The 13,805-nt window shown below is 43.1% G+C and overlaps 1 protein-coding gene across 1 annotated transcript; it reads left to right on the forward strand.

The window, feature by feature from the left end:
* Positions 1 to 2,846: 2,846 nt before the first annotated feature.
* Positions 2,847 to 11,941, forward strand: PRLHR (prolactin releasing hormone receptor). The gene is made up of 3 exons (XM_040606759.1): positions 2,847 to 2,938; positions 3,051 to 4,313; positions 10,664 to 11,941. The coding sequence occupies exon 2, from the start codon at positions 3,237 to 3,239 to the stop codon at positions 4,269 to 4,271; it is 1,035 nt and encodes a 344-aa protein (XP_040462693.1). The 5' UTR covers positions 2,847 to 2,938; positions 3,051 to 3,236; the 3' UTR covers positions 4,272 to 4,313; positions 10,664 to 11,941.
* Positions 11,942 to 13,805: the final 1,864 nt, after the last annotated feature.

Consider the following 13,805-nt stretch of genomic DNA (forward strand, 5'->3'; position numbering starts at 1 on the left):
ACATAGCAGTTTACAGTGCTTGTACTCACAGTGTCTGTAGAGTCGGACAGGTTAGCATAAGACATGAAAGCTCAGCTGTGAAGTGTTAGTCTGGCTCTAGATAGAACATTCTCCATTGACTCAAGGAAGACCAGGGTTTCAATTAGACTCTAATTAGCACTCCTATGTGTGACACCCTTATACACTTGGAATTTCAAAACAGTTCAAACATGACAGTGGTGTAGTTTCTGTGACCTTTTCTCTTTTAATGAGAAAATTCTTTGTGTGAAATAGACTTATACTCAGTTCAGGAAGGACTTGGTTATCCAGCCTAGGAAATTTTAAACAAGATTAATATTTGCAGTTTTAAAAGGAGGAAAGGGGATTTCTTTGGAGTAAAATGCTGAAATGCTTTCTTAGTTTAAGCCCCTATTAAATATTATCTTTCCAGGTCTTGGCTGTACAGTTGAACTAAAGAATTTTTCTGCCTGAAGCCAAAACAAACAGAAAATAACTAACAGTAATAGGGTGGGAGCCTTCAAACACGAGATGTGTTCATTACTCGTTTCAGAGGTGAAGAAAATACATTTAAAGGTAAGAGAAAATGCTGGAAGATTGCTCGGTCCACTTGAAATAAAAGAACCTCTAAGGTTAATTACAGGTTTTTGTGACCTGAGCATTAAGATGACCTTGAAAGCTACTTTGGATAATATTTTGTTTCAATTTTTTGTCACATGGTGAAGCATAAACCTTTTTCTTATAGGAATACAATGAGGATGTTTATTGACTCTACTCTGCAGCTCTTGGGAACGAAACAGAAAAATAAGTTAAAAATGTGATTTTCGGTTATTATTGTATGCACTGATATTATTGTGAGACTTCTTTCCAAGCATAAACCTTGCAGTTCCAGTAGAAAGTGGGCAGTTTGAAGACTGTTTATATATGCTCCCCCTTCATTTTTTCTGTGTCTTTAGGCTTATACTAGAGACCACGTCCAAAGCCTACTGACATCCTACTTCAGTAAGATTTGAATTAGACCTTACTTTTCTCCCATATTAAGTGAATCAACTGCATTTGTAGGTTTTAGGAACTGCTTTTGCAGCATGCTGCTTGTCACCAAATAGGTTGCACTGGGTGGTAAAAGCAGCAGGGATTCCCTTTTTCCTTACCTCTTTGCAACCTTTACCCTCAGGTCCCTCTCCTATTCTGGATTTGGGTATGTAGAGATAAATAGGTACTGTATTCCTCTGGGTCCCATCCAGCTCAGGTAGGTGAGATTGGACTGCAGTGGGATATAACATCCCATTTTTTGTATGGGTCATGGGTAGGTTACTGTATCACGAAGTGAAGGATGGCACTCCTGAGCAATGCAGCTTCATGCTTATTCTCCCCTTAGGCTGGAATTACAGCCATATTCCAGTCCATAGCATAATCCAACCATAAATGCAGTAGCACAGACTCAGCCCTTCCCAGGTTTGAAATTCCCATCCATTATAAGTAGTTATGGGGGAACAGCTCTGTTTTGAACAAGGGCTGCACAAGATTAGCTTCTGGTTTAAGACTGGGGAAAGAATTACACCACAAATAAAGTCTGTTTAAACTTTTTGTTTATGTCAAATTACATCAAATCAAAGGAAGGCTATGGTTCTGCTCATAACCTCACAGAAAATAGCGGGTTAATGTTTTTTTGGAGTAGTCTAAGAGATTAGGACATAAACTCTCCATTGCAATTGTGTCTAAATCCCTGGATGCCTTGCAAAACCTAGCAATGTTCTCTACTCTGAAGTATTCAGAAGTTGTTAGGCTGTTCCATTTATTTTTTAGTTTCCTTAGCTGGTATAAATGAATGCAGTGGAGTTTCATTGTTTTTCACTGTCTGAGGTACTGGTCCCAGTAGTACCAGTAGAAGGAGAGTTAAGGGAGAATTAGAGCAATAGGCAAGGGCTGGATGGCATTGTCTGCTTAAATGTGTATTCTGTAAGCATTTACCCTGATTTTTTTTTTTTTGCTTTCTAATGACTGAACCAAACAAAACAAGTGTAGACTGTTTTACAGACTGGTTAGCACTTGTTGTCTGGTACAGAAAAGATTAACAAACCTACTGCAGGCATGAAGAAACACCCCAATTATTTTTGGGCAGCTGCAATATTAGAAACAGTTTGCTGTAGTTCACTCCAGATAAACCCTTACAGCTAAGCTATTTCTATGCTAATCTTTCCTTTGAGATGCTGTCATGTGTTTATTTTTAAGGATATGTAAGCCTCACTGAAAATGGTCACAATGGGTGAGCAAACATTGTACCACCATTATAAAATAATTTTAAATAAAATCAGATCCTTCGTGCTACATGCTAAATGAACACCTCTAAGCCCAGCTTCAGTCACCAGGTACGTAGCTGAGTCCCTCTAGTGGCATAAACATTTATTTGGCTTTAACATGTCATTAAAATTCTCTTTTACAGTCACATTATAGCAATAAATTCACAGGTAGCTTTTTTGGACACGCTAAGGGCTGTGGCAAAGTGGATCTGGGATTAGATACTGTGCAGGCTCCTGTTAATGAATGTAAATTGATTTTTAGCTGTGAGGGGCAATTATAGATGCGCTGGAAGGAGAAGGGAATTTTTAAAAGGATATTCTAGGACTAATTGCAATCAGTAAGGAACACGCAAAGAGCAACGTAATACCCAGGACAGCCAATAGGAATAAAACCTTATACACAAATCTATCATGTTCTAGTAGTGAAGGCAGTTTAAAAACACTGATCTCCACTTAGATTGTAAATGCGCATCACCCTCTTCTCACTCATGTATTCCCTCTCTCTCTCTCTCTCCCCCCCCACCCCCCCTCACATACACACACACACAGAGAGCACAGGCTCCTGGATTTGTAGAAGACAGACATCCAGGGCACTTCTTGGCATCCACAGGAAAATCATATGGGATTAAAAACCCACAGCAGTAAGTACTCGCTGCATTAAATGTTTATTAAGTGGCATGCTGTCAAAACCTAGACTTAATAGTAAATACAGGAGGACTTTAATGGAAATTGGTTGTATTTGATTTTTCTTAGGAATTGCTGAAAGCTGCCGCTTGAGGATTACAACTTCACCTTTTGCTTTTATGGATGCTTGTTTACTATCCATGTGGTGTCCTCTGGACAGCAAATAATCCATTCATTATCCACACTGATTGAGTGCAGGAGTAGTGCAGTGGGAACTACTTCACTCAGCTGACGGCAGACGACAAAAGGAGGGAAATGATGAATTCGGACAATTTAACCTCCCAAAGCTTCCTCTCTGCTATTCACAGCAATGCCAGCAATTTATTCTCTGGGCTCCAGTTTGTTCAGTCCTTCAAGCCACTCATCATCCCCTGCTACTCGCTAGTGGTTTTTATTGGTGTCATTGGGAATTACCTTCTCATTTATGTCATCTGCAAGACAAAAAAAATGCACAATGTCACCAACTTTCTGGTAGGCAACCTGGCTTTCTCAGACATGCTCATGTGTGCAACCTGTGTGCCTCTGACACTCGCGTATGCCTTTGAGCCCAGAGGATGGGTGTACGGCCGTTTCATGTGCTACTTTGTTTTCCTGATGCAACCTGTCACTGTGTTTGTCTCTGTCTTTACACTGACTGTCATAGCTGTGGACAGGTATTATGCCATGGTGTACCCATTCCGCAGGAGGCTCACCATCCCTATTTGTGCTTATATCCTGGCTGCTATTTGGCTGCTGAGCTGTACCTTGGCTGCCCCAGCCTTGGTCCACACTTACCATGCAGAGTTCCCAGAACTGGACTTCTCCATCTGCGAGGAGTTTTGGTTCCACATGAAAAGAGATCGCTTAGCTTATGCCTACAGCACTCTCATCATCACTTATGTATTGCCTTTGGCTGTCATTTCCCTGTCCTACCTGAGAATCTCTGTCAAGCTGAAAAACCGCGTAGTGCCAGGCAACGTCACCCAGGGCCAAGCTGAGTGGGACCGAGCAAGGAGGAGAAAGACTTTTCGCTTGCTAGTCTTGGTGGTGGCAGCCTTTGGAGTCTGTTGGCTGCCTCTGCACATCTTCAACATGATAAAGGACATAGACATCAGCCTGATTGACAAGCAGTACTTCAACTTCATCCAGCTGCTGTGCCACTGGTTTGCAATGATGTCTGCTTGTACCAATGCCTTCCTCTATGCCTGGCTCCATGACAGCTTCAGGGGGGAGCTGAAGAAAATGTTTGTCTGGAGGAAGAAGAAAATTGGACCCACTACAAACTGCATTATGGCCAGTGTGGTGCTGTAAACGAGAGCTGGTTGCAGTGCACTTCCTTCATGCAGTAACACTGTAAGTCTTTTCCACTTCTAATTAGTTGTCATTCCTGACGTTTGTCCACAGGGCTTAACTACAGTGACACAAGTCCCATGCGTAGCTTCCTCAGCACCTCCACCCCTACAGGGAAGGAGAGGCAGGCGTCATGCCCCAAAACCAACTTGACTTCTTTGACTGGAGTTAGAGGCCAAGGAGATGTTAGCCTAACAAGACACCCTTATGTAAGCTACAGGGATCGTTCCTATCTGTTTTGGATATTGCTGGCAGTATACAGACATGAATATGAGACCTAAACACCTCAATGAGGAAGTGTTTTGGATCGGGTAAAAATTATATCTGCATATCTACCTAGAGTCCAGTCCTTAGCACAGGATCTAAGGTAGAGGACTAACAATATTCCTGTAGTCCTCTTGCATTACAGCCATGCTGAAAATAGCCTGTGTCTCTCTGAAATGCCCTTCCTGAGCTGCTGTCTCAGCTGTAGGCTGCAAACCAGGTTGGTGGGAGCGGCCCCCAGGCTCCCTCTGGCAGCAGCGACGTGCAGATGTGTCCCCACTCCTGAGTGTGCAAGTGATGCGCGCAGTGATGGCAGCAGCAAACTTGCCCTCCCTCCAAGCGCCTCTGTACAACACGACCGGCTGGCTTGCGTGCCTGTGGCCCTTGGTGGGGTGTGCTGTGTCTGCTGGCACGGTTTCCTCCCTCGCTGTCATCTTCTTGCCACTGGCCGGGCAGATGGGGCGGCAGGGCTGCTCACCTGCTGGCCGTGGCCAGCTGCACAGGGCGGGCAGCTGTGCCGTGTGCTTTCTGAGCCCAGCATCATCACGCAACCCCAAACCTCCTGTGTCTTGCGAATCTGCCGCAGAGCATGTAGCAAGGTGAGATGCAGTATTGGGAGAGGGGAAATAAAACCGGAGTGATGTGATTTCTGTGAGGTGCAACAGCCTGTTTGGTGGACTTGCTGATTAACAGAGCTATAGAAGGAGTTGATGGGGAGAGGCAGGGGGGAGTCTTTACTGAAAGTGAGAAGCACAGATTTAGATAGTAAGCGTCACCATCAAGGATGGACAGACCAGAAACATAATGTGTGGTCGAGAATCATACAAATAAAGGAGCATTAAGACATACCCCCACTTTACCAACATTGAATTGCGTTCCTGCCATTGTCTCGTGTAACCCGAGTTTTCTGACCCTACTGCAAGTCAGCTGTGCTCCCAGCCAGAGGAGCGGACATCGTCACTGCCTTGTCGGTGCTGAGATGCTTTCCATTCACCCCTTGAGGAACAGATTTTGACATCTGGCAATACTGCCATCAGCTTTGATCCCCACAGACAGTCAGAGACTTTGGTATTGTCTTCAGGAGCACTTCTGGAGGTGTCTGTTAAGATACAGAGGGTGGAAGGGGCTGGTGACATTGAGCTGTGCTTGAGCATTGCACATTGTTACCAGTCAAAGAAAGACCTGACAAATGGAGCAGAGTGGCAAGTGCTCTCTCAAAAGAGAGTCTTTTGGGAAGAAACAATTTCCTTTGACATTCACCTTTCAATAGGACGAGGGACTTAGAAGCTATAATCAGCCTAATGGTTTCTAGTTGCCTCCTCCCTGACCTGAAAATACCTAAGATAATAGGTAAGTATGCAGGACAAAGTTCTGAAAGCGGGCATTGTTTCTGGAGAGGTTTCTTCCAGCTGGCTCAGCCGGAATCTGGGATGGATGGGGAGCTGCCTGATGCTGAGCTGAGATCAGCCGGAGCAGCAGTGCAATCCAGGGGCAGTTTTGGTCATGACTAGCAAGGGCACCTATTCAACTGCAACTGCACATGACCCAAAACATATACTCTGTGAGGCGACGAAATAGACGAGAAGGAAGAATGAAGCAAGAGAGGATGGTTTCTCTAGTTTGTGAATTTGCTCCTACTGTGAAACTGATTATCATTTGCTCATCAGCATTCAGTAAGCTTAATGTGGTTTAAAAAGTACACAGATGCATATGCACCCACTGGGAGAAGCATTGGAAAAATATTTGAAATGCCTTTTCACAAATTTCCTTAGAAATTCAAGCTGTTCTGCTGTTAGTAATGAGGAACGGGATATTAGAAGCTGATTACAGGCACTGAATCAAGGAGGTCCTTTTAAAGTGGGCATTACTTGCATTCACTCTGTGATTAAGTGTATCTGCCTTGCTTGCATTGATTTAAAGATTTGAATGACCTATTAAAGCATGTTATGCTTTTGCTGAATTTTAGGAAACTGATTTTCCTTCAAGCTCAATATAACAATTTACTGCAATAACTAGTGATTTTGAAAAGGCAAAACCCACCCCTTCCAATCAAACTAACCAAATTTTCTAATGCTTTCAGCTTTTGTTTCAGGGCTCTTTTGAGGGGAGGGGAGAGTAGGACAGCAAGAGAGCACTGAAACTACACTGCAAAAAGCAGCTTTAAATAACAAAATCCTGATTTTGAGAGATTTTTCTTCTATGGAATTATGTTACTTCCAGCTGTTAATGTGCTGGTTTGTAAAGGTTAATTAGCACTGAGATGGCCTGTAATGTGTACAACCTCATGCACTAAATACAGACAGCATTGTAATCCACAGTGATCCAAAGCCCAGTGGAGTAACTGGGAAGACTCTTGTCAGCCACAGCAGGCCTGGGATCATTCCTACTTACACATCATGTTTTTACTCTCATTTGCCAGCAATGCAGTTTGGCTTATTAATGTTCCCTTGAATGTTAGTGACTGCAGAGGACTGCTGCAGAGGGCTGCACGAAGCAAACGAGGGAGTTCTCTATTTTTTCTTTTTTTTCCTTGAGACAGAAATGAAGGGCTGCTCAGTGCATATATTGTTCCCACAGTGACAGACACACTTGGGAACATCTCACCGGTGGCTGCAGCCTCTGGAGCTGCCATTCCAGCTGTGCCCAGGTCTGTCATCTCAAGGTGGTCCTCAGGAGTGCCCAGCACAGTGGCCATCCTTGTTTAAGTGCTGGTTTAACTTGTACTTGCCTTGAATCTGTCAGGCCTTGTATCTGCAGCAGAAAACTGTGCCTGCCCCTTGCTTCAGGCCCTTCTCAGGACTTGCTTTTGCAGGTGCACCCTGAAATGCTCCATGTTCCCCAGCTGTGGGCTCCTGAAGCTTCTCCCCTCTCCTCAGCAGCCCCCTTGGTCCACCTCAGTGGTCTTGTAAGGCTATTTTTCCAGGCTTTCCCTGGACAGTGCCCAAAGGAGGTCTGGTCCCAAGCAGGAGGGCTGGGGGTCCTGTGGACTGGTGGGGATTGAGGCACAGCCGTGTTCACTCAGCCCCACCTCTGAATCAAGCCCCAGGAATCTCTGCTCAACATAATTACTGTTTTCTCTGATAGCCAGAGTAATAAACAATAATAAGATTTAGAGGCGCATTGGTGTGTTTCTTTAATCCAGTTATGCAAATAATTATATTAAAAGCCGTCATGTGAAATGTGTTTGCTAATCTCCACTCCTTTCCAGGGAGCTGCTGTGGTTCTCTGAGGGATCAGGGCTCATCACTCCCCTATTTTTGGCGGTATAATTTTTAATTATAATTTAAGAAATCATTGCATGCTTTGATTTTATAAAATAGCCTGGTTCGAAACTTGGTGAACCTATTAACTTTCCCTGTAAGGGTTTGAGTTGTTTCTTGCTTACACTCACATCCAAGGACTCACATGCTGCAGGGCAGCTGTTCTGGAGGGATGGAGCTGGGCTTGTGTCTGAGCTGAGGTGTGGCAGAATGCTGTATGCTCCTCATCTGCTGGGATTCCATTCTAGTTGTTTACATGTACTGAAAGACTTTTAGTGGGTAGAGACCCATGCGCTCTGCATTTTACAGCAGCAAATACATGTTATTTATGATGGCTCCTTGGGCTGTTCCTAAATGAAGGTCTCCATTAAACACTCTGAGATGTACTATGGAGTTTGTACAGATGCTCTGTGCTGGTGGTTGCAGGCAGATATCAAATGCCTTAGCCAGCAGGCGGGTGATCAGACCATGACGAGTCTTGGGCTTAGGAAATAGAGGGCCCACTTAGGACCACACTTAAATTTGTAAAAAAACTGTAAAAATCATCTGGGAGATTTCACAGGGGTCAAACCTCTACAGCTCAGCAGGCTCTGCATATCTTAAATGTGGAGATTAATAAAGATATAGAAGGATTTCATGGGGAGAAGCAGGGGGGAGTCTTTGCTGAAAGTGAAAAGCACAGATTTAGACAGTAGGAATGACAGCATCACAATTTGAAGCTAGCTGTTCTGCATAGTTGGAAGGACTCACAGAGCATCGTTCTAGCAAATACACTCTATTTCCAATGTTTATAGATGCAGAAATGCTTGATCAAACATAAGCTACTCCCCATGGTCAAACATGGGATTGGTATTAAAAGGTGACGTACTTGTGGAACATATAAAAAACTAAATCAGTATTTGATCAGGAATTAAAAAACAGATTAGATAGTAAAAAAAGGCCACTAAATCTGAAATCAGACAGCCAAAGAAGAACAACAGTTAATATAACCTCAGTTAAGGTCAGGTAGAGTTGGTCTCTCCCCGACCTTGAAAATGGCAGCTCAGTGCAGTCAGCAAAGACTAACTTGTTTGTGCAATGCATTGCTTCAAATAAATTTTCCTTATGCTTGGATGAAGAAAACTGTGAGAGCTGTATCATATTTGAGGAATGGCAGTTTATCTGGGAAGGGCAAGAGCAGAACCTGCCAGAAGGCCATTACTCACAGGAGCATGTTGAGTGCTTCCCAGCTGATAGATAGACTGGGAGAAGATGGTATTTTTCATGCCAGCTGAACAACAGATGCTCTGCACAGTTTTAATTGAGCAAATTTTCTTTGTTGAGGTGTCAATGGTGAGTTATAATTAGATGTCTAAGATTATACGGGGTACAGATATAAGCTGAAAATGGTGCACCTGCAGCTAGGGGAAAAAAAAAAAAAAGAAGTCAGATTTGACAGAACTGTACATCCATCAATCTGCCCGCCAGACGAGAAGAGGGCAGAGAGAGAAACAGCATGCTGTTGGTAAAGCCACTGCTGTCTTTGTCACTTCTGCATGAAAAAATATAATACAAATGTTTACCTCCAGCCCTCCACTCTGACTGCCCACTAGCTTTGTATTTTTTTTCAGAAAAAAGTAGTTGCATTCCTCCTCCTTCTCCTGGGAAAAAGGTTGCTCAAGGGTCAAAGCAAATATTCCTGTCTCACAGAAAGCACATAGAAGTCAGGGAGGCTTTCTAAACTGGAGATCACTCTCTTCTCTCTTAAACTTCTTTCTGCAAGCAGTAGTAGCCCATTGTGCCTGACACACAGACTCTGCACCTAACCCTTTGCTGTGTGTGTCTGCAGCTGGCAGGAGTAAACCTGGGCTGCTTCCCACTTGCAGCACTGGCTTTTGTGGTTACATCCAGTAAAACCTCCTCCCCATACTTAGTGACTTCATTCTGGGTCAAAACCATCACTAACTCTGGCTCCTTTGTACCTGATTTCCCTCCACATCAACAAAAGTTTGCTTTACTGAAAGTCCCAGGGAACAACTGCAGATGCATCAGATGTACCCTGCCCATGTTAATGAGACCTTGCCTTTAGAATTCGTTATCATACTCCCTGTTTCAAGAGCAGGTTTCTAAGTACATTCCTACCATGTACTGATATAACCAGATGGAACAGGCTTCTCCCAGGTTGATTTCAACCAAATTTTGCATATGTTTCTCTGCTCCCTGCCCTCCCAGCCCTCCCCCAGAGTCTCGAAACCATTGATCAACAAGTCAGTAGAAGCAGGAGCCTCAAGGATGTTGAAATCCTAGTGGCTCTCTGAAATAAGGAAAAATACTAGCATTTTCTTGGTGCTCCCCAGGGAAGGAAAAGACATCAAAGTGCTCGCTCCTTTAGGGACCCAGCCAGGATTACACGGGGGACGGTGTAAATGGTTCAGAACTAGTTATGAGATGGCGAGGCTGCCTCCTGGAGTTAACGGCATGAAGCTCAAATATACCTCACTGGGAGTGAAATGTATTTGATAAAAAAATTTAGATCCCTACGGAATCTAATATCTACCCTCTTTGCCAAGAAGCTCATAGGACTGACTTTCTTGCTTGTTGTCGCTTACTTTTCCTTTCTACAGCCTGCTTTGTTGACCTAAGTTAATGAAGCTAGTAATTAATATAAATAATAAAACACACACTCAGGAGCTCCCTGCTTTGTGTCTCCAGGTCGCTGGAAATCAATTTGGGATCACTGTTATCTATTTGCAGCTGACTGGGTTCTCCATTCCTTGCATCTTGTTTATGTTAATTATCAGTATTACATTGTAATTTCCTTGTGTTTTTGTTTTTTTTTTCTCTCTGCAGGGAACATACAAAAGGAGATGATGACTTTAATTCCTACATCTACATTTCCTACAATTTCTGCATTTCCGTTAGGCGCTGGAGATGTTTCATCAGCAGCTAGCAGGACCGCAAAGAGAAGCTTGCTGCTTTGCAGCACAGCAATCAGATCTGCCTCTCCTGCTGAGCACAGCTCTTGGTTTCCAGATAAAACACTGGAAAGGCAGCCTGTGGCTCACAGCAGCAGTAGGGGCTTTAGTGCTGTGGTCTGTGAGAGCCTGGTGATGTGTGTGGTGCAGAGGATCGCTCTTAGGAAGCTCAGGATCCCCCCAGCAACATCACCAACTAAGTGATGTGCTCGGCTGGAGGCAGCTGGTGCTCCCTGTGAGGCTGGGCAGCACACAGTGTGGTTGCTCTGTCTGTGGTGTCTCAGCCACAGGGAGTTGTGTTCTGTTACCCCATCACACCCACAACAAGTCAGGCTGATGCTCTGGTGAGAATGTGACAGCCAAACAATGCGGTAACTGTGACACACCATCACGGGTTGCCATCAGTCACAGCTCAGGTTTGTGTGACCAGCTGTGTTTGGGAGTGGGGAGGCGAAGCAATGGACTGTACTGTAAAACTTACCTGTCTTGGGCTCCTGGATGCAAGAAAGAAAGAAAAAAAAAAAAAAAAGAAAAGCATAATTTTGGACATCAAGACAACAATAACCATCCAAAGCCTAAATCTGTAATAACCCAGAGGCTGTTTCTGTACGAACGCAGGGGTAACTCAAGCCTTCTTCTGAGTCTGGTCCCTCACTTGCAGTGTGCTGCTTCAGTGTATTTGCTTTATTGCATCTTTCTTCCCACCCCGCAGCCATATGCTGAGGGCCAAGCCAGATGTATGCGTGAACCATCAGTGTGTGGTCCAGAGACAGATGAGTTGAGGGTGGATGCACCTGTGAAAGGGTTTTTTATAAGAGTAATTGAAAGTTTGGGGATGGGGTTCTGAGGCAAGTGTTCAACCAACCCACTCCTCAGCAACTGGGTACAACTCTGGAGGAAGTGAGATTAAAATAATCCCAGTATCATGTGCAAGAGGCAGCTACGAGCTATATCACCTATTAGAAATAACTTTCTAAGTCACTATAATACAAAGTGGAATCATTAAGAAAATAAGACCTTCAACACTCCGCTTCGGAGTGATTTCCCCTCAATTATTGGATCCTTTTAAAATTCAACATCTGTTGTTAATATGCATAACTTAAAAAAAATTAAAAACAAATTTGAAACCATCTGAAGCACTAGACACAGCATATGGCAGACCTGTTTAATCTTAACAAGTCAATAGTATTATCATTGTGAATCACTTCTTCATTAAAACATGTATTCCTGTCTGTTGTAAAAAATGTTTCTTTGTTAAAGCCTTTTGGACCACCCATGCAATTGTCAGTTATCACAGCTAATTCTAAATTGTTTTGATAGCACTTCTTCTTGGAAAATTGCCACAGACTGAGGATAGACAAAATCTAAATCATCACTGGTCAAAGTTCCAACATCACCAACAAAGTGCAGGGAAGCTTTTGAAGACCTATGTTTTGCCGTAGTTACAAAAAGATGGGTTTCTTCATTTCTAAGGCATTGTGGAAAGCACTGTTCCAAACACTTCTCACCCCAAAAAGTTGTATACAGGGTCTGACAAGATCTGCATATTTTCGTAGTTCATAACATTCTTCCTTTGGTGCTAAATGAGGAAATATGTTTTCCCATGCAATAGTTCAAAATGGCACTCACCCACCTGTAAATGCTGCTTACTAGGGATAGGGTGAAGGCGTAAAAGACAGGTTGAAATTAAGAACTGGGAATTAAACCCCAGACTGCTTAGACCCTGAAGTCATTAAATTATTGGATAAAGGCAACAGTGCATTGAAAAGTTGTCTTTCAATCATTTACTCAGAAGATTTACCTCCTTCCCCCATGTATTTCAAGGAAAGGTACTTGATTTTCAGCCTACTATTTTTCATGCAGCGACATCTCCCTTCAGCCCAGTATGAGGCACCCAGTCTCAGAGATGCAGGGTTTAAAATCACACCGTCGCTTTGCATCCTCAGTGGTGGCTGTCAGCTGGTTTAGCTCAGACAGCAGCTTGTTCTGTGCACTAGCAGTCAATATTTTGGGTAAAACCTTCTCCCAGTGCATTGTACGAACAATCTGCTTGGGATGCTGTCAGTGCCTCTATGTATTCACTCAGTCTTACAAAGCTTAAATTCGATTTGTGGGTTTGGTCCAGATCTGCTTTTCAAGGACTTAAACAGAAGTGGTAAAGTAACTAGCAGCCCTAGGCTAAATCTGTTTTCTATACATATGAAATTTATTATCAAGCAAAACCCAAACAAACAATCCCCAAACCCCAACATGTTAAAGGAATGGATTAACATAAAAAAAATAAATCGTTCTTAAAATGCCTTGATTCCTGGGGATTAGGTCACTTTTCAGAGGGGTAGATGTTTTAATGTTTGCCTACCATTGAAGAAGGTATATGCAAGTGAAATATTTGGTAGCTTTCTAAACCATTATGGGTTTGCTGAATGACCAGAAAAGCACAGAAGATGTGAGGACAAGAGGAAAATGCACATTATTTTTAGTGCTAAAACGAATTAGCTGGACAAGCTGAATCTGCACTACATTGTTCAACAAACAGCCTAATTTACAGTGCTAGCTCTGCTGAAAATAGAGATAATTAGGCAAACACTTTTACTTCCAGTTCTGACATGAGGTATTTGAAAACAAGGGTGGAAGGTGGGTTAGGAGAAGGCCAGACTGGTACAGGAATAGTCTTTTTTTGACAGCAGTGAATAAAACCTAAATGGAGAATGTCAGTACAGCTTTCTAATTCTGAATCTATTCACATTCAAATATTGAGACTGGAGGAGGTGGATAAAGGTGGTGTAGAGCTACATTAAGTTTTGAAATTTACCTATTTAAAACAGTTGCAAAAATAGCAAGCCCTACAGATTAAATTGCAGATGTTTGAAACATGGATCTGCAGTCTGATTTCATCTTTTATTGCAGAAAGTCAAAGTTCTTTGAGGCAGAGTTTTGAGCAGAGATGACCGTGTCCCTATCATCTCTTCTTACATGGAGTCCAGAGACTTAACCAAGCTGCTCTGATTTTCTGCTGT

The sequence above is a fragment of the Falco naumanni genome, chromosome 9 (genome assembly GCF_017639655.2).
Source record: "Falco naumanni isolate bFalNau1 chromosome 9, bFalNau1.pat, whole genome shotgun sequence".
Classification (NCBI taxonomy): Eukaryota; Metazoa; Chordata; class Aves; order Falconiformes; family Falconidae; genus Falco; species Falco naumanni.